We start from the raw sequence: 26479 nt of genomic DNA, 5'->3' as shown, positions 1-26479 counted from the left end.
GATATGTGAGTGGAAGAAAGGGACTAGCAGAAGTTAAGGCTAGGGGGATTACAGGAACAAGGGATGTGTTGTTGTAGGGAGAGTTCCCACCTGTACCATTCAGAAAAGCCCTTGTTGTAGAAAGAATCCAGATGGTGAAGGGTGTGAAGCAGCCATTGAAGTGAGGCACATCGTGTTGGGCAGCATGTCCAGTAATTGGATGATACAGGTCTCTCTTGGCCACTATTTGTCAGTGGCTATTCATGTGGACAGACAGCTTGTTACCATGCCAATGTAGAAAGCGGTAAAATGGTTGAGGCTTAGTTTGTCCGACACATGGCTACATTCACAGGTAGCCCTGCCTTTGATGGTGTAGGAGATGCCTGTGCTGCTTTCTACAGGGACATGACAATTAACAAGCTGTCTGTCCACGTGAATGGTCACTGCCAAACTATAACAAAAAAAAAAAAAAAAAGCTGGAATACGCAGTTGCTGAATGTGCTGCACAACGTAATGTGCTTAACTGACTGCTTCACAGCTTGCACCATGTGGTTTCTTCGTACCAACACCAGCTTTTCTGAATTGTACGGGTGGGTACTCTCCCTAAAACATATCCTTCACTTCTGTAACCCCCCAGTCGTAATTTCAGCTAGTCCCTGTCATCCACCCTTCCATTCCCATACCTGCTTCCTCGCAAGCACTACACACACAGCTTTTGTCCAACAAACAGCCCCAGGGTGTGTGTGTGTGTGTGTGTGTGTGTGTGTGTGTGTGTGTGTGTGTGCCATATTGCTGTTATTCCATCCAAGACTCCCCATTGTTTGATTGCTGCATTTACTGTGCTCCGTTCCCCATCACTGTGTATTCCTTACCCATTGTTAATGACAGCTCGGGTTGACAGTTTATTTGCTGTTGCTGATTCTTTTGTCACAAGTGAATGTACTAGGGGGCGTCTGAAGATAACTGGAATTGAACTGTTGCACACGTATGCACACTTTATAGTTAAGCATTGTGCTACTAGGAAGTGTTAGCTTGGGGTCTCCCACATCACTGAGTAAGCTAGTGTCAGTCAGAGTTAACTGATATGTTTGTTGTGCTCTGTTGTTTGCATTCCTGTTTCAACCTTTCAGTGATTAATAATACCAACACGAAAGAGCAAAACTTCTGTGCGAAATTTCGTTTTCTGTTAGAGAAAGCTGCAGCCGAGACTATTGGGATGCTTTGGCAAGGCTTTAATGATGATACGTTGGGGAAATCGCTGGTCTGCAAGTAGTTTTCTCTTTTCACATATGGCAGTGTGTCATCTGTAGACATGCCAAACCCCAGTCATCCTTTGACAGGAAGAAATGGTGTAAACATTGCCTTAATCAAAGGTTCAATTGATGAAGATCGTCAAAGGACCATTGACCAAATTTCTGAGGAAATGTCATGGAGAGAGCCATGGAATTTTAAACGAAGATTTGCACATGAGTCAGGTGTCTGCAAAATTGTTTCCATGCTTGCTCAGAGATGACAAAAGAGAACACCACACAAATTTTTGCTGTGGTTTGAAGACTGAAGTGCAGAACAATCCAAATGATCTTAAAAGAATTGTGACTGGGGATGAAAATTGTTTCTATGGATATGATCCAGAATCAAAGCAAGCACCAATCCAGTGGAAAACTCAAACATCACAATGGTCCAAGAAAGCACATCAATCCAGCCACACAGCTGGTCTGACATTCTGTAGGCTCTTACTTTGTTTATCAAGCGACTGTGCAGAACTATCGAACGCCTTCCAGAAGTCAAGAAAAATGGCATCTACCTGGGAGCCTGTATCTAATATTTTCTGGGTCTCATGAGCAAATAAAGCGAGTTGGGTCTCACACGATCGCTGTTTCCGGAATCCAAGTTGATTCCTACAGAGTAGATTCTGGGTTTCCAGAAATGACATGATACGCGAGCAAAAAACATTTCGAGACTTGTAGTACACGGCTGTTAGAAGGGGGCAAGTTCTTTCGCGTACTCTGTGTAGAGTCTAATTGGTATCCCGTCAGGTCCAGTGGACTTCCCTCTGTTGAGTGATTGCAGTTGCTTTTCTATTCCTTGGACACTTATTTCGATGTCAGCCATTTTTTCGTTTGTGCGAGGATTTAGAGAAGGAACTGCAGTGCGGTCTTCCTCTATGAAACAGCTTTGGAAAAAGGTGTTTAGTATTTCAGCTTTATGCGTGTCATCCTCTGTTTCAATGCCATCATCATAATCCCAGAGTGTCTGGATATGCTGTTTTGAGTCACTTGCTGATTTAACGTGCCCTCCTTATGTTAACTTCGACATTGTTTAGCTTCTATTTGTCTGAGAGGTTTTGGCTGCATTTAAACTTGCAGTGAAGCTCTCTCTGCTTTCACTACTACTACTACTACTACTACCACTACTGCTACTACTATTATTATGAGGGTTGTCCAAAAAATAAGTTCCGGTAGGTCACGAAATGGAAACCACAGTGAAAACCAGAAACAGTTTTATTTGCAACAGTTAGGTACACCTTCCACCGACTTCTCTATATAGTTGCCGCTCCAACTTCAAGACCGAGCGAGGTGGCGCAGTGGTTAGCACACTGGACTCGCATTCGGGAGGACGACGGTTCAATCCCGTCTCCCGCCATCCTGATTTAGGTTTTCCGCGATTTCCCTAAATCGTTTCAGGCAAATGCCGGGATGGTTCCTTTGAAAGGGCACGGCCGATTTCCTTCCCAATCCTTCCCTAACCTGAGCTTGCGCTCCGTCTCTAATGACCTCGTTGTCGACGGGACGTTAAACACTAACCACCACCACCAACTTCAAGTTTTGTCTTAGTGTTGTATCAACTTTCCATTATCCTCGTCATAGAAAGCAGCCGCATGGGTTTTCTGCCAGTTATCTGCACTGGTCTGCAGCTCGTCTGTGGAAAAATTTTGTCTTCATAGCCAGCGGTTCTTGTGAGCAGAGATGAGACTCGGGGAGCCAATTACGGACTGTATTGTGGGTGATCAAACACTTCTCATTGGAAATGCTGCAGGAGCGTCTTCATTGCCCCTGCAGTGTGCGGGCAAGAATTGGCATGAAGAAGGGATGTTGTGTGGGCTGCGTGACACAGGCGAAATCTCTAACCAGGCCCCATACTGGGCGGGAGACGCTATTCCCTACGCATCTTTACGTGCTCACTGTTCACTCAAAATTGAAAAGACGCGACATGATCGACAGGAATATTAGAGACACTGCCCAACACATCTGTGCAAAGCTTTACTGGATTTTCCCAGTGGTTTCCATTTTGCGGCCGATCGGAACTTACTTTCTGGACAACCCTCGTATTATGGCAGTGGCATTTTGCACAGGGAGTTCATTCCTCCAGGGCAAGCAGTCAACCATTATTTTTGTCTGGATGTGTTAAGAAGATTACACAAGTGTGTGCGACAAAGGAGGCCAGAACTTTGGAGAAATGGGAACTGATTTGCTCCATCATGACAATGCTCCATCCCACTCAGCTCTGATGATCCGACAGTCCATGGCAGAAACAACATGGTGCCTGTGCGTCATACACCTTACTCACCCAATCTGGCTCTGTGTGACTATTTTCTGTTTCAATGGATGAAGCAAAGTTTGAAAGGCATGTGATTCAGTGACATGGATGACATAAAAAAAAACATGTTCTTGGCTTTAAAAGTATCCTGCCGGAAGAGTTCCAGAATGTTTCAGCAGTGGCAAAAACATTGAGACAAGCATATTAATGCATATGAACAGTAATTTGAAGGGGGCTAAAATACTGTGAATGTAGAGTTCAGTAAACATTCAAAATAACAAAAATCCTGGTTATTTTGGGTTCCCCACATCTCACTATGGAGTACAGTTCTCCCACCTGAGCAGTTGTTGATTCTAGAGCTTGAGTAACTTAGGACACATGCATCTCACACAGGAAATATCTTAATGTATTGTCTCGGAATGGATTGATTGCCATTATAAAAGACATGTTCACATTTTGAAAATTGATTCTTGAAATCAGCAACCAGCCACTGTTACTAATGCCATTTATTTACACAAATACTGCCAAAAGCAGTTTTGAACTAACAGATTCATCTGCTGATGGCTGTTCCCATTTATGTTACATTTGCTGTTGTTTACATTAGTGGTTGGCTGTTTCTTCCCTTGTGCTGAAAGTTTCTAGGGGTGATGGTACCCTATAGCAAAAGAAGGTAAGAGAAATGGCCTACTTAACTGTAACTGTACATAATAACGAATGAAAATAATGTAACAAAACTCTTCACAGTAAAACACTTTGAGTTTTTGGTTACTTACATCAAAATTACCACGTCTTCGTGTTATACTGTTGGCTGTAGCTAAAACATATATAAAAACGAAATCAATCAATTTTTGACAAAATAATGTAATTGGATAGATAAAAAATCTACTCACCAAATGGTGGCAGAACACACACCTAAAAGGCGGTTATAATTAGGCAAGGTTTTGGGGCCAGTGGCTTCACCTTCAGACGGAAGGGTTGAAGTGGAAGGAAGAGGGGTGAAGGAAAAGGACTGGATAGATCTAGGGAAAGATGTAGATCTAGGGAAAGATGTAGATTCTGGGAAAGTCGCCAAGAACTCTGGGTCAGGGGAGACTTGACATCTTTACCATATGGACTCATAGTGAGGCTGCCTTTTAAAATTCCTGCAATCTCTGAATACCATCTCTCAATTATATTTAACATGGTCGTATTCTGAATCATGTGCCACTTTTCTTAATATTGATCTCATCCTCAACAAATGCCAGCTACACACTTCTGTCCACATTATAGAGTACTTATGTTTGGACAGTTGCCATCCTTTCCATGTCAGTCATTCCCTCCCATATAGCTTTGGCATTCAAGGCAAATGTATTTGTTCAGATGCAAACTCTTTGCAGCAATACACTACCATTCTCAACTCAGCCTCCAGCCTACTTCAAAAACAGGTTTCCCAGGCCGTCACATCCAATTGCGGTACTGCTGATCCCTCCAAAAATCGTGGCCTGAAATGAGATCCATTCAGTCTGAGATTTTGCCTACCACACCTAGAATAGCTTTTCGCCGCCCTCTTATTTTCCGCAGTATTCTTGTCAGACCCTATACTCCCCTGCACCCATCTCCCTACCATACGGCTCCTACCCCTGTAACTGCCCCGTTGCAAGGCTTGCACTATGCATCCTCCTCCTACCGCCATCTAGACCAGCCCTGTAACTGGTAAAACATATACTATCAAGGGGAGAGCCACCTGTGAAATGACACATGCCATATTCCAGCTTTTATGTTAACACTGTTTGGCCTTTTATATTGGCCTGAATACCACCAAATTATCAGTTAGGATGGCTGAACATAGGCAGAGGGTGTATACTGGCAAAACGGAGCATCCTCTTGCATAGCATGCTCTACAACATGACAGTTGTGACCTCTGTGCCTGTGTCACCACATGCACCATTTGGATTCTTTCCCTAGACAAGAGTTTCTCAGAACTTCGCAGATGGAAACTAGCGCTAATGTCCTTGGTCCTTGCCACCCACCTGGCCTTAATTTGTGTTAATTTCTTCCATCTCAGCATTTCTTCGCAGTAACTACTCCTTTCTTCACTCTGTTTTAGTTTTCGACATCTTTCATTCTCTTACCTGTCTATTTTTTGCCATCGCCGCCCTGCCTCCCACGTTTGTTACATACAATGCGCTAAGCTTTTCACTCTTTTTTAACTTGTACATGATATTTAAGCTGTAATCTCTGCCTTGCATTTTACTGTGTCTTCCACTTTTAAGCTCTCAGGTTTTCAAATCTTGTCCTGAGTCTTTGCTTCCATCCTGTCAGGTAAGTCTCCTGTGACCCCTGGTTCTGTGTGATTTTCTCAAAATCTACCACTTTTCCTAGACCTCTCCAGTTCTCGTCCTTCGCATGTATTCCTTCCCCTTCAACTCTTTTGCCTGAAGAGGGAGCCACTGGCTCTGAAAGCTTGCCTAATTATAACCTTATTTTATGTGTGTATCCTGCTGCCACTTGGTGACCAAAAAATACATAAAGCACATTTTTTATTTATGAATATGCAACACACACACACACACACACACACACACACACACACACTCTCTCTCTCTCTCTCTCTCTCTCTCTCTCTCTCTCTTCTCATTCAGATGTTATGCTATCTGTATTACTGACTGACTCTCCCAGAACCTGATACATCTGCATGTTGCTGAACTAATATCTTACAGGGGCAACAAAAATGTGATTTTTTAATACGTCCTGTGTTTATTGATCAAATTTAAACATTTTAAATTCTGTCATAATCTGCTCATTGAGGTATAATCTAATATTGAACATGTAACACAAGAAGACAAGTATTACAATTTGAAAGTGTGTTTGTCTTGAGCATAAATATCTGAAATTTATTCATACAGTATTTGGGGACCTATACAATGCCCTACATATCGCTCACATCGGGATCGTGAGGATAAGATTAGAATAATTACTGCATGCATAAAGGCATTCAAACAATTATTCTTCCCTGCTCCTTACGTGCATGGAACAGGAAGAAACCATAATAACTGGTACAATGGGCTATTAGCAACTTCCAACAAACTTTGCACATAGTTTCCAACCTTAAAAAAACTTTTCTTGCAGAGACCTCCCACAGAAGGATGAAAGGAAAAAAGTTTGGCTTGCTATATTTTCCCTGTTCGTGCAGTAAAACTTCACCATCAAACATGACACTTTAATTTATTATTAACTTACTACCAACTCTATTCACAACACAGTATGCAGATGTCAACATATCCCACTGAATGTACCTGCAAAATTACATCGTTGTGTGACACATAGTTCAGGAGATATGTCATAAACATTGAGATGCTATGATGTGACATATCACTTTGGGTAAAGTTAGTTGTGTGTGTGTGTGTGTGTGTGTGTGTGTGTGTGTGTGTGTGTGTAGGCCCATGTCTTCTTCTAATCGACAAATGACGCTCATAACCTTGGCAAGTGTTTTTCTGTTAGTTAAACAGTCAGTTTTGCTTCGTAAACTGGGCAGAATTTTTTTCTTTTGTGCATGTGCCCTAGTTTGCACGGACACAGTATATATGCAAGACAGGGCGACAAGGGCAGTACTTCTGCATGTTCAGCACCTGCTGATTGGGTAATAACCCATGCCGCTTCTGTCCCGGTTCAGAAATGCACTGCAGGCTGTGGAATTAAGAAGATCGTGACAGTAAATCAAATCAGCACTCATTAACTCCTAAAAGGGTACAAGATAGAATAGATAAATATCTTAAGAAGATATGGATGTCATTTAGTAGTAGTAGTAGTAGTAGTAGTAGTAGTAGTAGTAGTCCCCCCCCCCCTCCCCCCGAATGACATTTCAGTTATTACAGAAGAAGATACACTGTCGATTGAGTCTGCAGCTCTGAAACAGCTCCACACTCATTCTGCCAGTGGATTGCTGCACATATAAAGGCGAATAAAATTCAATAAACAAAGGCGACAAAAGTTCTTCGAACAACTTACTGGGATATGCAACGTGGGTGAGAAATTTGCGTTTGCTTAAAATGGAGTGCAAATTCCCGAACTTCCAACCAATTTTTAGCACAGTTTCACACTTTTCCTGAACCACTTCTTGCTGACGTGCTTGACATCCAACACATTAGATCATGTTTTGTGAAGTAATCAACATACATGGGAGTTCAACTCTTCATAGAATTGGGGGTTTACTGGTGTGCTCGTCAATGTGACAGCAGAAAATTTACAATCTATTGTAGTTCCATTACATTCAGATTATAATAGATGAGTGTTGATTACGATTAAAATAAGCACATCATAAAACCAGTTTGTTAGAAGTTACAAAAAGATATTACGTAAATATTGACGGTATTCAAAGGAAACAAAATAAATGATAAATAATTGTACATAAATAAATGTTATGGTGGTGGCCATTATATTAACATATTATAGTCATTTGAAAGTTTACATTATATGAAACACGACACAAAAATGCAACAGCCTGCTTAGTCATACATGAACACAATAGCTGCATTAATGTAAACTTTCAGTTAGTAATCACATTTTAATATCATGTTGACGAACATAATTTTTATGCACAATTGTTTCATAATTATTTTCTTTCTTTTTGTGTGCCATAAAATTTATGTAATGTGTATTTCTATAACATTTCCTAACAAACTGGGTTCTTTGTTTATTTTAATTGTAATCATTTCTCATTCATTGTAGACTGCATGTAATGAAACGTTTATACATTGTACATATTTTGTTGACATGTCAGTGTACATATCTACATTTCTTATTGAGAAATTCTTTGGACTGTTTTAGATATGATATTGCTATCTTTGTACATCGTCTTCCACGTGACAAAAACATTTATCTGTGTGTGGTGCCCTGCACTGTGTGCATATTTTAATACAAAAAAAGTGTGTTATGTATTTTTCACTATGTTATGTACACTAGCAGTCAACTTTGCAGCATAATGATGCAGGAATTTCAACGTAAGCGACCTAAAGCTCGGTTATCTTTGAGATTAGTGTACATTGTTTTTATTTGTTATTACATACAGGTGCAGTTTAATGCACCTTATCTCGTTTTTTATTTTATTTTTCTTCTGTTGGGCACTTACCATCCCAAGGAACTTTCACAAAAAAGGGAGAAAACTACCAACTACTAATATAAACAACGACAAATTAAACACAAAGTGCCATCTTAAGGTAAACCTGTTCGTTCAAAACCAGTAATGGCACTATTTATGCAAATGAATACCATTATGAGCATTGGCTGGTTGTCCTTCTTTTCAGAGATCAACTTGTACTTTGAACACAACTGTGGACTCAGAATGTCAGTTTCTAACAATACAATTTCATTTACTTGAATTCTGCAATAATTTCATTTATATCTCCTTTTGTTTGTGTGGTTTAATATAAAATTACTTCCTAAAGATGTCTTAATAAATACTTGATTGACATTGAGAATTATTTTTCCAATAATCATTGTACAATAAATAAATAAAAACTGTGAATGGCCACTGATGATAAAAATAAAACATTTCTTTTTGTCACCATGGGCTTCAAACCAGTTCATCATAGTGTATAAAATAGAAACTAATCTGAATAGTTATACAGTGGAACTTGAATTCCATGGTGTAGTACATTTGAGATAAAATTGCAGTTTGTTAGTTTCATATTTTCTTGTAATTTTTGTTGCAGTATGACCAGTACAAAACTCCAATGGAGAATATTGGTCTTCAAGATTCTCTTCTTTCACGTTTTGACTTGCTATTTGTAATGCTTGATCTTGTGGATGGAGAGCAGGACAACAGGATATCTGATCATGTAGTACGCATGCACAGATACAGGTAACTAAACAAAACAAAAAGAAATAGTTAAAGTAAGAGATGCAAAGTTTCAGTTAGTCACTAACAGTCTTGTATATGCACATTTACAATACATATGAGGAAACTAATTTGTGTAAGTATTTGACCTGGCATAAATATTTACTGGTTTTTCCCTCTTACAATTTCCATTAACCGATTTGTTACCTTATTCCCGACTAACACCAGTTTATGACTTGGGGCTCTCTTTTCCACAAATACTTACTCAATGTGCTGGCTGCCATTTGTACAATTTGTGGAACTATATGAAACTGCTCATGTGATACATAATTGTGTGGACACCATAGTACTTTGTTAATCGTACATAAGCACCATGAATCAAGAGTCCAATATATATCAAATTTTGTGAAGATGCTCGTCGTGTAACTACCATTAAATGATCAAACTTTCATTCCATTCAGAATTGATGACCACCATCATCAGTGTGAAGCACGAGAACACTCCCACATTTGTTGCGACATGGAAGTAAATTGCCTCCAAATGTCATCTTGACGAATTTCTTCTTGTGTCTGAAACGTTTGGTATGTCAGTTCATTAAGATTGCTGATGAGGCTGGTATGAAAGCAGGTGTCTCTTCCCATTACATCTCAGTTGTGACATTTGGATGTTAAATCAGGTGACTAGGCATGGATACATTCCTCAAGGTTGATTGTGGCATGAACAGCATTTTGGAGGATGTTGCATTATCCTGCTGGAACATGCTGTCTTGTACGCTGTTCATGAAGGGTACAGCAACAGGGTTTACCAGTCTTGCCGCATCCTGACAAGCACTCGGCTTCATTTTAACAATCAGTTTGTTCTCATATCCGAAAGCTCTGCATGTGATGATTCCAAGAGTTGGTCATGTAGGGTCTAGAGAATCGCTACTTATCTCAAGAATCGCTACTTAGTGTGACTAGTCAGAAGTCCTCTACAGAGGCATAAGCAACACTGACATCTACAAACAAAAATTAGGCCCCATCACAGAACACCACTTACTGTTCCAGTTATGTCGTGCTCAAATCGTGCAAGTCTTTGTCTTGAGTATGATGTCAGCAGTGAAGGCCACACAGTAAGTAAAGATCTCAACCCAGCTTCCACTAATCTGTCCATGACAATCTGTGGTGACACTCTGCCTGGCAGAACCTAACACCGAATTTGACAAAACCATCGAATCTGGTAAAAAATAAGACCTAACATGGGAAACAAATAACACCAAATGTGGCAAAAAAGCACTGAATATGCAATAGGCAAAAAAAAGTGCACTGGATTTGGTAAAAAAACTCATGTTGGGGGAAAAGTTATTGAATTTGGGCAAAAAAATTATTCTGGATTTGGCAGAAACAACACTGACTTCAGCAAAAAATAGCTAATTTGCCAAAAAAAGACTAACATGACAAGAAAAAACATGAAACTAGGCAAAAAATAACACTGAATTAGCAAAAATAATGCCGAATTTGACCACAAAATAAAACAGTTTTTTCCTGTTACTGGATATAGGTGTAACAGGATTAGTTTATTTCTTTGTAGGGTAGTGTATTTTGTGTCTTTATGTTATTGTGCTTTTCCATTCCTCATTCTCATCATAACTGCATATGGAGTTGTGGAAAATAATATTTATGTCCTTAAACTTTGTCATGAAGCGGCAAATTTAACTTGTTAATTAGACCTTCCATATGCTGTTAGTATTTCATGGTAGTGGATGTGACCTTTTTTTCTCTCGATTAAGTACATGTTGGAATAATATCATAAATCTCAAAATGTGTAGGAACCCAGGAGAACAGGATGGGGCGGTGTTGCCAATGGGTTCAGCAGCTGACTTACTTGCTACCAACAATCCAGATGTGGAAGAGGAGGATGATAGTAACGCACCAATCTATGAAAAATATGATGCACTTCTACATGGAAACACAAGATCACGAAAGTAAGTAAATTTAGTTATTATTATTATTATATTAGGATATTCTTTTGAATTCTAACATCATATAATGTGTCCCCCCCCCCCCCACACACACACACACACACACACACACACACACACACACACACACACACGCTCGCGCGCGCATGTTCGTTGTTTAAGCAGAAGTAGTGATGCTCTGTTGAACATGTCATTAAACTCTATTCTTTATACTTTGGTGTGATCCGCATCATCTTATTTTTAAGTTGTTTAATAAAAAAATAATCAGTGTCATGTGACACTATGGCCTGGTGCAAATCTGTCAATTGCACACCACTTTGGCAACTTGCATGCCCTGAAAACTAATGGCACTCGGTTTTCCCCGAAACACTCAGCTATCCAAGTACTAGCCAGTCCCAATGTCACTTAACTTTGGAGATCAGGTGGGAACTGGTGTTACAAACGTGGCAAATCAATTGGCAGTTATTTGTTTAATTATTTTGAGTGAGTAATGCGAAAAGGGCTGGTAACACACAAAAATTCTGTTCATATACTTAAGCATGGCAGTGCTAACTGAACACGTTCTTAAGGAAAAGTTTTGGGTTATAATGTAGTAACTACATCAGTTCATTAACAAAATCCACTGCAAATTGCACATGGTTCTTTTGTTTAGACAATGAATAATCACCAGAACTTCTCAGTAATAACTATTAAAGTAAACTTGATTTTCTTTGAACAGGGACAAAATTATTAGTGTGAAATTTATGCGTAAATATATACATATTGCAAAGATGATGAAGCCTACCCTAACAGAAGAAGCTTCAAATGTAATCTGTGAGGAATATTCAAAGCTTCGCTCTCAGGACAGTGTAGAAAATGATGTTGCCCGAGTAAGTGTTTCTTAATTTCCAATTCTGTGTATAAATTTCAGCCTGTATTTTTATTTTCATAAGGTTAATATGTGAATTTGTTTCAGACACAACCTGTGACAGCTCGTACATTAGAAACTTTAATACGTCTTTCAACAGCTCATGCAAAGGCCCGACTCTCACGAACAGTGGATGTGGAAGATGCTCAAGCAGCCATTGAGTTAGTGCAGTTTGCATATTTTAAGAAGGTAATACCCAGGTCCAAATCTTGAAGTAAGTTTTCTGTTTGGATTTTGTACTTCTCATCTCTGTTGCATGATACTGCAGCCCCCTCATCCCACCCTCCACTCAATCAAAATAAAAGTATCCCATAGTAATTTCTAATACTCATACTTTTTTCTGCAGAAGTGCTTTGCTAATTGTTATTGCTAAATACTATGAGCAGTCTGAGAGAAATTAGATTAGAAATACTCGTGATTTTTGTGCAGAAATGCTTTCCTAATCTTTATTGATAAATATTGCCAGCAATCTGAGAGAAACTAGATTAGAAGTCATTCATTTTCTAATTCCAAAGAATGACTTTTTCTGAAAGCTGAAATATTTTTATCATCATTTTTCATTGTGCTCGTGTGCAACTCTAAGCTTCCTCTATATGGTGAGCGGTATTTAATTTTACATTTTGTTTTTATTCCATCCTGGACTTTGCATTGTTAGATGTTCAACTTGGCATCTTGTTCGAAACTTCTAGTGGTCAGTCGGCAGTGTTACTGGGGATCTAAAAAAATAAAATTATTAGAACTATACCACGGTTTACAAATATTTATTTTTTGTATTCTATTTATGGTATTTAATTTTAGTGTACTGATTTTATTTTTTAGTTAACTGTGGTTGCCACCAATTGCTGGTAAATATCAGTGTAAGTCAAAGCAGAAGTTGTCCAAAAACGATGTTTTGTATTTGGCCATAGAAGCATTTTTTTGAATGAAACTCTGTATTCATACATCAAGAGGGCCATAACTTAAATTACTCAGCACGGTGAACTGGTTACATGAAATGGCGAGAACTAACTTAATCATCTCACTGAGTACAGTAACGTTCCAATTGAGAGTAGAGTGCATTGTTACTTCACAGTTTGAGTGCAAAAAGTGATCACCAAAAATACCTTCATGGAAGGCCCCATCAAACTTGCTTTTAAAGTTACCACACAGTAATTAAACATTGACAGGAAATATTTCATTGGTGGTATGTCTAATGTGGTACTAAATAAACTTCCGTGATTTTGTGAACAACATAAGGTAATACCATCTTTGCAAAAACTCCACAGCTTTTGTCTCACAGAATTGGACTTCCAGGTTAGCAAAGAAACTGAGAAAAACTGATCCGTATGTGGAATTTGATATTAAAAAGTGTCATAACAAACCTATTGTTGTCTGCAGACAAGAGAATGTAGTAGCTAAAAGAACATACTACATTAGATTTTTTTCTTAAAAAGAAGAAGCATCAAGATGAAAGTGACTAGTGGTTTATTTAGACAAATGTGGATTCGTACAGATTACATTGGGAATAAGTAACTGTACAAAGTGTCAAACAACAGCGTCGTGCAGCATTTCATTGTTATGAATGCAGAGTTTTATTTTGTGTTCACTTCTCCTCTACGACTAAAGCAGGAATGTGATTTAGAAATGGTCATGGAAAAATTAAAAATTTGTAGAACAAAGGAAAACCAATGGCATTAATTAAGGAGCACCAACATTCTCCTCTTTATTCGAATGACAATTTTTTGCAAGAAAATTGTTCCTGTCTTACGTTCCACCGAGACCTAATTTATAGCACTGATCTTGAATCTTGCAAAGAATAAGTTCGATAGTTATAAAACATCAAAGCATCTCACTCTCTAATCTGAAAAAACTAATGGATGATGCTTTTGCTGCTAATAAATAAACATTGTCATCCAGGCTGGTGAAAGCCGTTCAGTGGAAGGATACTTAGACAGTTTGCATGTCTGTTTCTGTGCTATTATATTCAAGCAGCTTTACGGTTAGCCTTATAGGGCTGATTGGATCTCCTTCTAGACCTTTCCACCAGATAGTAATGTGAGTGGTAGCTGAGAGTGAAACCTGAGATCTCACCATTGCTGGCCAGAAACTCTTAACCACTGACCATTCAGTTTGCTTATGCAGCTGTGACATTGGCCTTTACTGCTGTGGTACTATAATGCTAGAATACTGTGCATCACAACAAAAAATGTGTAATGACTACTGAGGAAGAGATACTTTGATGGAGGACAAAACTGAAAAGACAACAAAATCAATTATCATCCATGACTGAAACAGCAGACAATGAATCAGTAGACACGGCTGTGGAATGTAGTGACATCACTGGAGAAGTTAGTTTTACAAATAATGCCAGCGAAACGTCTTTAGCAGCCAGGGTGAGTTGTATTGTACGTCTTGTTTCTTGTTGTAACTAGTCAGTTCATTCAGAGAGTGGTGCCTGTAGACATGTATCGTGTGACAGAGCTCCACTAGTAAGAATGCTGAAAGGTGTGTTATTACCTCCCTCCCGCATTTCTTGGGCATAAACTATGTGATGCTGCCGCCATGGCCAATTAACCAGCTCACCTTGTCGAGTAATATATATATTTCTCTGACGTGTTACTATGTACATATTTTCTTCATTAGTATTGGACAATACTGTCCTGTGATAGGTCCTCGAGAAGGAGAAGAAGAGGCGGCGACAGAGTGAAGATGGGGATGCATCAGCTGATGAAAGTAGTGACGACAGGCCTAAGAAAAAAACACGCAAGGAGAAGAGTAAGGTAAATATATGTATATAGCTTCTCTCTCTCTCTGTCTCTCTCTCTCTCTCTCTCTCTCTCTCGCTCTGTGTGTGTATATCAAAGATGATGTGACTTACCAAATGAAAGTGCTGGCAGGTCGACAGACACACAAACATACACACAAAATTCAAGCTTTCGCAACAAACTGTTGCCTCATCAGGAAAGAGGGAAGGAGAGGGAAAGACGAAAGGATGTGGGTTTTAAGGGAGAAGGTAAGGAGTCATTCCAATCCCGGGAGCGGAAAGACTTACCTTGGGGAAAAAAGGACGGGTATACACTCGCACACACACACATATCCATCCACACATATACAGACACAAGCAGACATCTCACAAGCAGACATATTTAAAGACAAAGAGTTTGGGCAGAGATGTCAGTCGAGGCATAAGTGCAGAGGCAAAGATGTTGTTGAATGACAGGTGAGGTACGAGTGGCGGCAACTTGAAATTAGCGGAGATTGAGGCCTGGTGGATAACGAGAAGAGAGGATATATTGAAGAGCAAGTTCCCATCTCCGGAGCTCGGATAGGTTGGTGTTAGTGGGAAGTATCCAGATAACCCGGACGGTGTAACACTGCGCCAAGATGTGCTGGCCGTGCACCAAGCCATGTTTAGCCACAGGGTGATCCTCATTACCAACAAACACTGTCTGCCTGTGTCCATTCATGCGAATGGACAGTTTGTTGCTGGTCATTCCCACATAGAATGCATCACAGTGTAGGCAGGTCAGTTGGTAGATCACGTGGGTGCTTTCACACGTGGCTCTGCCTTTGACCGTGTACACCTTCCAGGTTACAGGACTGGAGTAGGTGGTGGTGGGAGGGTGCATGGGACAGGTTTTACACCGGGGGCGGTTACAAGGGTAGGAGCCAGAGGGTAGGGAAGGTGGTTTGGGGATTTCATAGGGATGAACTAAGAGGTTACGAAGGTTAGGTGGACGGCGGAAAGACACTCTTGGTGGAGTGGGGAGGATTTCATGAAGGATGGATCTCATTTCAGAGCAGGATTTGAGGAAGTCGTATCCCTGCTGGAGAGCCACATTCAGAATCTGATCCGGCTCGGAAAGTATCCTGTTACAAGTGGGGCACTTTTGTGGTTCTTCTGTGGGAGGTTCTGGGTTTGAGAGGATGAGGAAGTGGCTCTGGTTATTTGCTTCTGTACCAGGTCGGGAGGGTAGTTGCGGGATGCGAAAGCTGTTGTCAGGTTGTTGGTGTAATGCTTCAGGGATTCCGGACTGGAGCAGATTCGTTTGCCACGAAGACCTAGGCTGTAGGGAAGGGACCGTTTGATGTGGAATGGGTGGCAGCTGTCGTAATGGAGGTACTGTTGCTTGTTGGTGGGTTTGATGTGGATGGACGTGTGAAGCTAGCCATTGGACAGGTGGAGGTCAACATCAAGGAAAGTGGCATGGGATTTGGAGTAGGACCAGGTGAATCTGATGGAACCAAAGGAGTTGAGGTTGGAGAGGAAATTCTGGAGCTCTTCTTCACTGTGAGTCCAGATCATGCAGATGTCATCAATAAATCTGTACCAAACTTTGGGTTGGCAGGCCTGGGTAACCAAGAAGGCTTCCTCTAAGCGACCCATGAATAGGTTGGCGTACGAGGGGGCCATCCTGGTACCCATGGCTGTTCCCTTTAATTGTTGGTATGTCTGGTCTTCAAAAGTGAAGAAGTTGTGGGTCAGGATGAAGCTGGCTAAGGTAATGAGGAAAGAGGTTTTAGGTAGGGTGGCAGGTGATCGGCGTGAAAGGAAGTGCTCCATCGCAGCGAGGCCCTGGACGTGCGGGATATTTGTGTATAAGGAAGTGGCATCAATGGTTACAAGGATGGTTTCTGGGGGTAATGGATTGGGTAAGGATTCCAGGCGTTCGAGAAAGTGGTTGGTGTCTTTGATGAAGGATGGGAGACTGCATGTAATGGGTTGAAGGTGTTGATCTACGTAGGCAGAGATACGTTCTGTGGGGGCCTGGTAACCAGTTACAATGGGGCGGCCGGGATGATTGGGTTTGTGAATTTTAGGAAGAAGGTAGAAGGTAGGGGTGCGGGGTGTCGGTGGGGTCAGGAGGTTGATGGAGTCAGGTGAAAGGTTTTGTAGAGGGCCTAAGGTTCTGAGGATTCCTTGAACCTCCGCCTGGACATCAGGAATGGGATTACCTTGGCAAACTTTGTATGTGGTGTTGTCTGAAAGCTGACGCAGTCCCTCAGACACATACTCCCGACGATCAAGTACCACAGTCGTGGAACCCTTGTCCGCCGGAAGAATGACGATGGACCGGTCAGCCTTCAGATCACGGATAGCCTGGGCTTCAGCAGTGGTGATGTTGGGAGTAGGATTAAGGTTTTTTAAGAAGGATTGAGAGGCAAGGCTGGAAGTCGGAGATGGGAACTTGCTCTTCAATATATCCTCTCTTCTCGTTACCCACCAGGCCTCAATCTCCGCTAATTTCAAGTTGCCGCCACTCATACCTCACCTGTCATTCAACAACATCTTTGCCTCTGCACTGCTGCCTCGACTCACATCTCTGCCCAAACTCTTTGTCTTTAAATATGTCTGCTTGTGAGATGTCTGCTTGTGTCTGTATATGTGTGGATGGATATGTGTGTGTGTGCGAGTGTATACCCGTCCTTTTTTCCCCCTAAGGTAAGTCTTTCCGCTCCCGGGATTGGAATGACTCCTTACCTTCTCCGTTAAAACCCACATCCTTTCGTCTTTCCCTCTCCTTCCCTCTTTCCTGATGAGGCAACAGTTTGTTGCGAAAGCTTGAATTTTGTGAGTATGTTTGTGTTCGTTTGTGTGTCTGTCGAACTGCCAGCACTTTCATTTGGTAAGTCACATCATCTTTGTTTTTAGATATATTTTTCCTACGTGGAATGTTTCCCTCTATTATAACCATATATATATATATATATATATATATATATATATATATATATATATATATATATATCTAAAAAGAAAGATGATGAGACTTACCAAACAAAAGCGCTGGCAGGTCGATAGACACACAAAAAAACGTATATATATATATATATACACACACACACACACACACACACACACACACACACACATACACACAGATGATATGACTTACCAAACGAAAGCGCTGGCAGGTCGATAGACACACAAACACACACACAAAATTCAAGCTTTCGCAACAAACTGTTGCCTCATCAGGAAAGAAGGAAGGAGAGGGAAAGACGAAAGGATGTGGGTTTTAAGGGAGAGGGTAAGGAGTCATTCCAATCCCGGGAGCGGAAAGACTTACCTTAAGGGGAAAAAAGGACGGGTATACACTCGCGCGCACACACACACATATCCATCCACACACATACAGACACAAGCAGACATATTTAAAGACAAAGAGTTTGGGCAGAGATGTCAGTCGAGGCAGAAGTGCAGAGGCAAAGATGTTGTTGAGTGGCGGCAACTTGAAATTAGCGGAGATTGAGGCCTGGTGGGTAACGGGAAGAGAGGATATATTGAAGAGCAAGTTCCCATCTCCGGAGTTTGGATAGGTTGGTGTTAGTGGGAAGTATCCAGATAACCTGGACGGTGTAACACTGTGCCAAGATGTGCTGGCCGTGCACCAAGGCATGTTTAGCCACAGGGTGATCCTCATTACCAACAAACACTGTCTGCCTGTGTCCATTCATGCGAATGGACAGTTTGTTGCTGGTCATTCCCACATAGAATGCGTCACAGTGTAGGCAGGTCAGTTGGTAGATCACGTGGGTGCTTTCACACGTGGCTCTGCCTTTGATCGTATACACCGTCCGGGTTACAGGACTGGAGTAGGTGGTGGTGGGAGGGTGCATGGGACAGGTTTTACACCGGGGGCAGTTACAAGGGTAGGAGCCAGAGGGTAGGGAAGGTGGTTTGGGGATTTCATAGGGATGAACTAAGAGGTTACGAAGGTTAGGTGGACGGCGGAAAGACACTCTTGGTGGAGTGGGGAGGATTTCATGAAGGATGGATCTCATTTCAGAGCAGGATTTGAGGAAGTCGTATCCCTGCTGGAGAGCCACATTCGGAATCTGATCCAGTCCCGGAAAGTATCCTGTCACAAGTGGGGCACTTTTGTGGTTCTTCTGTGGGAGGTTCTGGGTTTGAGAGGATGAGGAAGTGGCTCTGGTTATTTGCTTCTGTACCAGGTCGGGAAGGTAGCTGGTTACCAAGCCCCCACAGAACGTATCTCTGCCTACGTAGATCAACACCTTCAACCCATTACATGCAGTCTCCCATGCTTCATCAAAGACACCAACCACTTTCTCGAACACCTGGAATCCTTATCCAATCCGTTACCCCAGAAACCATCCTTGTAACCATTGATGCCACTTCCTTGTACACAAATATCCCGCACGTCCAGGGCCTCGCTGCGATGGAGCACTTCCTTTCACGCCGATCACCTGCCACCCTACCTAAAACCTCTTTCCTCATTACCTTAGCCAGCTTCATCCTGACCCACAACTTCTTCACTTTTGAAGACCAGAATTACCAACAATTAAAGGGAACAGCCATGGGTACCAGGATGGCCCCTTCGTACGCCAACCTATTCATGGGTCGCTTAGAGGAAGCCTTCTTGGTTACCCAGGCCTGCCAACCCAAAGTTTGGTTCAGATTTATTGATGACATCTTCATGATCTGGACTCACAGTGAAGAAGAGCTCCAGAATTTCCTCTCCAACCTCAACTCCTTTGGTTCCATCAGATTCACCTGGTCCTACTCCAAATCCCATGCCACTTTCCTTGATGTTGACCTCCACCTGTCCAATGGCCAGCTTCACACGTCCGTCCACATCAAACCCACCAACAAGCAACAGTACCTCCATTACGACAGCTGCCACCCATTCCACATCAAACGGTCCCTTCCCTACAGCCTAGGTCTTCGTGGCAAACGAATCTGCTCCAGTCCGGAATCCCTGAAGCATTACACCAACAACCTGACAACAGCTTTCGCATCCCGCAACTACCCTCCCGACCTGGTACAGAAGCAAATAACCAGAGCCACTTCCTCGTCCTCTCAAACCCAGAACCTTCCACAGAAGAACCACAAAAGTGCCCCACTTGTGACAGGATACTTTCCGGGACTGGATCAGATTCTGAATGTGGCTCTCCAGCAGGGATACGACTTCCTCAAATCCTGCTCTGAAATGAGATCCATCCTTCATGAAATCCTCCCCACTCCACCAAGAGTGTCTTTCCGCCGTCCACCTAACCTTCGTAACCTCTTAGTTCATCCCTATGAAATCCCCAAACCACCTTCCCTACCCTCTGGCTCCTACCCTTGTAACCGCCCCCGGTGTAAAACCTGTCCCATGCACCCTCCCACCACCACCTACTCCAGTCCTGTAACCCGGAAGGTGTATACGATCAAAGGCAGAGCCACGTGTGAAAGCACCCACATGATCTACCAACTGACCTGCCTACACTGTGACGCATTCTATGTGGGAATGACCAGCAACAAACTGTCCATTCGCATGAATGGACACAGGCAGACAGTGTTTGTTGGTAATGAGGATCACCCTGTGGCTAAACATGCCTTGGTGCACGGCCAGCACATCTTGGCACAGTGTTACACCGTCCAGGTTATCTGGATACTTCCCACTAACACCAACCTATCTGAACTCCGGAGATTGGAACTTGCTCTTCAATATATCCTCTCTTCCCGTTACCCACCAGGCCTCAATCTCCGCTAATTTCAAGTTGCCGCCACTCGTACCTCACCTGTCATTCAACAACATCTTTGCCTCTGCACTTCTGCCTCGACTGACGTCTCTGCCCAAACTCTTTGTCTTTAAATATGTCTGCTTGTGTCTGTATATGTGTGGATGGATATATGTGTGTGTGTGTGCGCGTGAGTGTATACCCGTCCTTTTTTCCCCCTAAGGTAAGTCTTTCCGCTCCCGGGATTGGAATGACTCCTTACCCTCTCCCTTAAAACCCACATCCTTTCGTCTTTCCCTCTCCTTCCCTCTTTCCTGATGAGGCAACAGTTTGTTGCGAAAGCTTGAATTTTGTGTGTATGTTTGTGTGTCTATCGACCTGCCAGCGCTTTCGTTTGGTAAGTCACATCATCTTTGTTTTTTATATATAATAGAGGGAAACAATCCACGTGGGAAAAATATATCTAAAAACAAGGATGATGTGACTTACCGAATGAAAGTGCTGGCAGGTCGATAGACACACAAACATACACACAAAATTCAAGCTTTCGCAACAAACTGTTGCCTCATCAGGAAAGAGGGAAGGAGAGGGAAAGACGAAAGGATGTGGGTTTTAAGGGAGAAGGTAAGGAGTCATTCCAATCCCGGGAGTGGAAAGACTTGCCTTAGGGGGAAAAAGGACGGGTATACACTCTCGCTCGCGCGCGCGCGCGCACACACACACACACACACACACACACACACACACACACATCCATCCACACATATACAGACACAAGCAGACATATTTAAAGACTAGGGTTTGGGCAGAGATGTCAGTCGAGGCGGAAGTGAAGAGGCAAAGATGATGTTGAATGACAGGTGAGGTATGAGTGGCTGCAACTTGAAATTAGCGGAGATTGAGGCCTGGTGGGTAACGGGAAGAGAGGATATATTGAAGAGCAAGTTCCTATCTCCGGAGTTCGGATAGGTTGGTGTTAGTGGGAAGTATCCAGATAACCTGGACAGTGTAACACTGTGCCAAGATGTGCTGGCCGTGCACCAAGGCATGTTTAGCCACAGGGTGATCCTCATTACCAACAAACACTGTCTGCCTGTGTCCATTCATGCGAATGGACAGTTTGTTGCTGGTCATTCCCACATAGAATGCGTCACAGTGTAGGCAGGTCAGTTGGTAGATCACGTGGGTGCTTTCACACTTGGCTCTGCCTTTGATCATATACACCTTCCGGGTTACAGGACTGGAGTAGGTGGTGGTGGGAGGGTGCATTGGACATATGTCTACTTGTGAGATGTCTGCTTGTGTCTGTATATGTGTGGATGGATATGTGTGTGTGTGTGTGTGTGTGTGTGTGTGTGTGTGTGTGTGTGTGTGCGCGCGCGCGCACGAGTGTATACCCGTCCTTTTTTCCCCCTAAGGTAAGTCTTTCCGCTCCCGGGATTGGAATGACTCCTTACCCTCTCCCTTAAAACCCACATCCTTTCGTCTTTCCCTCTCCTTCCCTCTTTCCTGATGAGGCAACAGTTTGTTGCGAAAGCTTGAATTTTGTGTGTGTGTGTGTGTGTGTGTGTGTGTGTGTGTGTACCCGTCCTTTTTCCCCCCCAAGGTAAGTCTTTCCACTCCCGGGATTGGAATGACTCCTTACCCTCTCCCTTAAAACCCACATCCTTTCGTCTTTCCCTCTCCTTCCCTCTTTCCTGACGAGGCAACAGGTTGTTGCGAAAGCTTGAATTTTGTGTGTATGTTTGTGTTTGTTTGTGTCTGTCGACCTGCCAGCACTTTCATTTGTTAAGTCACATCATCTTTGTTTTATATATAAGGACGAACTAGACTGATGCACAAGACACTGATTATTGATTATATTAGGTTCAGCTAGTTGTGCACTGACAACAGATGTCTTCTTGTCTGGATACCTTGGGTTGTGCCTCACAACTTGGTTTTGCTGTGGCACTACATGCTGTCTCGTGAAGTAATAAAAAGATGAATGTTACTGATAGCACAGATTGCTGTACAAAAGCCGTTCATTGGCTTGTCGTTGCATGAATACAAAAGGCATTTTCCAATAAGACATTGTGCAGCTAGTGTCTCATGTGATTGCCTACTAAGTACTGCTTCGATTGATCAGACAACTGTGTGTCAGTGGTATTGGAGTATGTTTGGGAACACTTGGAAAGTTACCTGCATTGATCTCATGCTCTACAGTATTGTGTTCAGACTGCTGTAGATGTGAACGAATGTGCTGCAGGCAACCATTTGAAACTAGTAGAGCTCCATAACTGAGTAGAACTTCAGATGTCAGGGTGGCGATTCTTCTGGAAAACCTGGATGAATCACATTTTACCTGGAAAAACCAGGAAAATCTCAAGGAATTTCATAAAATTTCAGGGAATTCAGTGTTTTTTGTCCTATCATCCTAAAATAAATTTTATTGAGCTTTATAAACCACAAATTATAAAATGCTTAATAATCCAAAGTGCGTTTATTACAAGAATATTATTCCATATAAATTACCAATGTTGGGGACTGATGATCTCAGATGTTAAGTCCCAAAGTGCTCATTTGAACAGCTTTTTTTTACCAATGTTCAAAAACTGTGGTCAAACTAATGCTTACAGCTATAGTTAAATCAGTGTAAGTTGATCGCTGACAGTTGCAGTGGACTGGGTGCGACAGCTCTGTGGGTCTACTTCAACCTTTCGTGTAACATGATTTTGTAATGTGTCTATGACAAAGCCTTAGTGTTGTCACAGCTCTGTAGATGGCTAAGCTGGCACCACCACTGAGAGCTGGCGAAGATCTACTTACACTGTCCTGACTATAGTATTTCTCAGCCAAGAAGAAAGAGTAGTAGTTCATTAATGTGAGATGCTCGAGCCCTCACCATTATTAATTATCATTAACTTCTATGATGCCATCTTGCTCCCCATAACCTAGAATTCTTAGGGACTTTTTTTTTATAAATTTGAGTAGCGACCCTGGCTGTCATAATATTACATTCAATGCCTCATGTTTTTATATACTTCTCACATCTGTAGCCCTCCATCCCATCTCCGTTCCACTCCCTCCCATGGACCTTGCTAAGGTGTAGTTGCCTGTGTGCCTCCACTATACAGGTAGCCATACTATAGGTTCAACCACAGTGGAGAGGCCGGACAAATGTAGTTACTGAAGAGGACAACAATATTTTCAGTAGTTGTGATATGGCCTTGTAACAGTAGCCAACATGGCCGTATTGTGTTGGTACTGCTTCCGCAAATGCATGCAGCTTTCCTGTATATTTAAACGATGATGGCTTGGATCTTCAGGGGATTCAAATATCGGATTTCAGTGCTAATTTCACTGGTGTTAATCGAGTAAACGAAATGTCAGCAACATCTATAGATAATATGTTAACCAATTATAATGAGACAAATAAGTTTTGTGTTGATTTAGGGCTTCCTGATAATTGTTTTCTGTTTATGAAGATACCAAAAACAATAGACCTTTTCTTGGATGGAAAACCTACACCAAATGCCAGTCCTGCAAAGAAAACGTGAACTTATTCCATCATAGATTAAATAAAGTGGAGTGGGCTCTAGATCATAGTTATTTCATGTTCTGAAAATTTTGCTGCTTTCTTGCAAAACGCCCTACATGTTTTTGATGAAACTTTCCCCATTACTGTAAATCATAAAAAAAAGTAGGAAATAAAGTAAAGTGGATTACTGAAGGAATAAAAATCTCTAGAGCAAGAAAAAGATAGCTATGTAGTCCAGATTTTGGTAGCAATGTAAAAAATTACAAAATATTTTTTTGAAGTTATAAAGGCAGCAGAAAACTGACAAATGATAGATTTTGGATAGTGAAAACAAATCAAAGGCATTATGCTCAATGATCAAAGCTGAAACAGGTACCACAGCTAGAGGCTATGAATTTCAAATTTCTGAATTATTTAATGAATTCTTTATAAATGTAAACAAATCGAACATCAGTGTAGAAAATTACCCATATAAGACAAATTTCTTTAACAGTGAGCGATTTGAAGGTGAACTTCTCAGTACGTTCACCAAAACTACTGTAAAAGATACAGAAAACGTGATACTATCACAAAGAAGTAAAACTTCAGCAGAATGTGATGGGATACCAACAAAACAGTTAAAAACAGTCTGTAAAATAATTGCACAGCTACTATCTATAACAGTTCACAAGTCCTTTCAAGAAGGTTATTTTCCAAATGTCGGTAAGTACGCATTAGTTAAGCCACTATTTAAAAAAAGGCATAAATGAACATGTGGGAAACAATTGCCCGTATCTGTTCTTCCATCACTACCCAAAATATTTGAAAAGGTAGTCACCGATACAAATTCAAAATTTCATAGAAAAATTTAAAATTATCTCAAAAAATGGGTATGGATTACAAAAAAGGAAAACCATAGTATCTGCTATAAACCGTTTTGTAGGTAAAATTAGCTCCTCTCTAGACAGCTCACTGCATGCCACAGGAATTTTTTGTGACCTATCAAAGGCCTTTGATAGTGTGAACCACTCGTTGCTACTATGTAAACTGAAAAAGTATGGAATTGGGGCACTGTATTAGAATAGTTTAAGCCCTACCAAACCAACAGGGGTCAAAGTGTGGTTATATCATGAGAGAGAGGAACTTCTACTTCAAAATGGGAAATCATTCTACAAAGAATATCTGCAAGGTTCTATCTTAGATCTCATTCTGTTTCTGTTTTACATAAATGATCTACCACTTTATATTGAGTGTCACTCAGTTTTATTTGCAGATGACATATCTGTAATCATTGAAAGTAATACTACTGACCAAATTCCCCAAATTGTATTATCTGCTTCAGAAAAATTAGATATTTGGTTTGTTTTAAATTTATTAAAATTAAGCATGGAAAATACTCGGGTAATGTAGTTTAAAACAAAACAAGAAAAATTAGATGATATTCAGATCAGTCGCAGAAACCAGGATTTGCAGGAAGCTAGCTGTGTGAAATTTCTAGGAATGCAACTGGATGAATATCTATCATGGGGCTCACATAGACAGTACCTGGCAAATAAATCAAATAGCCTAGCATTTGAAGTGAGGATATGGTACAATGCTACTACTATGGGCATAAGAAAAGTAGTATATCACAGCTACTTAGTCAGTAATAAAGTAAGCAATTTTATTTTGGAATAACTCAAACCACGTGTGTCGAATATTAAAACTTCAGAATGTAGGGCGAAGAAAATGTTGCTCACTACTAAAAAATCTTAAGTATATTAAGTTCTCTCTCACTATCCATCTATGAGCTGATTATCTTTATATGTAGCAACAGTGATTTATTTGTAGCAAGTCATTTTTGACATGATTAAAACAACAGAAATCAAAATACTTTTATGCTGCCCACCCACAGTTTGAAACTTTGTGCTCAAACTACACAGTATATGGGTATGAAAATTTATGACAAAGTGAAAGGAAGAGAATTGCTTAGCATAAATTTAGAAACACTGAGAGAGAAAAAAAAAACTTTATGTGATTAACTAGTGCAGAAATGTTACTATTCAGTAGAAGCCATGAATGAGAACCTGAAAATTGAGCAGGAGAGAGCAAGTACTTAGGACTGTTAATTTTTAAAATCTTGTTACTATCTAATAAATTAATTATCCAATGCATGATATTGTAAGAAAATTTGTAAACAAATTTTTGTTTTCTGGCAGTTCTGTTATACATTAAGGTAGCGACTTGAAACTGTATGTTATGAGACAATAAACTTATATTCTATGGGTCACAGCAGGGAATGTTAGATCCCTTAATTGGTGAGGTTGCTTAGAGAGTTTAAAAGGGGAAATGGATAGG

At 41.2% G+C, this 26479-nt stretch overlaps 1 protein-coding gene and 1 non-coding gene across 2 annotated transcripts in view; both read left to right on the top strand.

Moving 5' to 3' along the window:
* LOC126254424 (zygotic DNA replication licensing factor mcm3) overlaps nt 1-26479 on the top strand; it is a 109375-nt gene that overhangs the window by 69514 nt on the left and 13382 nt on the right. Inside the window, exons 10-14 of the mRNA XM_049955310.1 lie at nt 9207-9355; nt 11139-11294; nt 12010-12160; nt 12247-12387; nt 14847-14957. Of these exons, the coding sequence (XP_049811267.1) occupies nt 9207-9355; nt 11139-11294; nt 12010-12160; nt 12247-12387; nt 14847-14957 (708 nt within the window). The remainder of the gene's footprint in view (nt 1-9206; nt 9356-11138; nt 11295-12009; nt 12161-12246; nt 12388-14846; nt 14958-26479) is intronic.
* Nucleotides 2550-2622, top strand: Trnaa-cgc (transfer RNA alanine (anticodon CGC)). Its single transcript has one exon. It is a non-coding gene; the product is annotated as a tRNA-Ala (tRNA).

Source organism: Schistocerca nitens, chromosome 1 (assembly GCF_023898315.1).
Source record: "Schistocerca nitens isolate TAMUIC-IGC-003100 chromosome 1, iqSchNite1.1, whole genome shotgun sequence".
Classification (NCBI taxonomy): domain Eukaryota; kingdom Metazoa; phylum Arthropoda; class Insecta; order Orthoptera; family Acrididae; genus Schistocerca; species Schistocerca nitens.
Note: the sequence above shows the minus strand (reverse complement) of the source record. Positions and strands in the feature narration are given on the sequence as shown.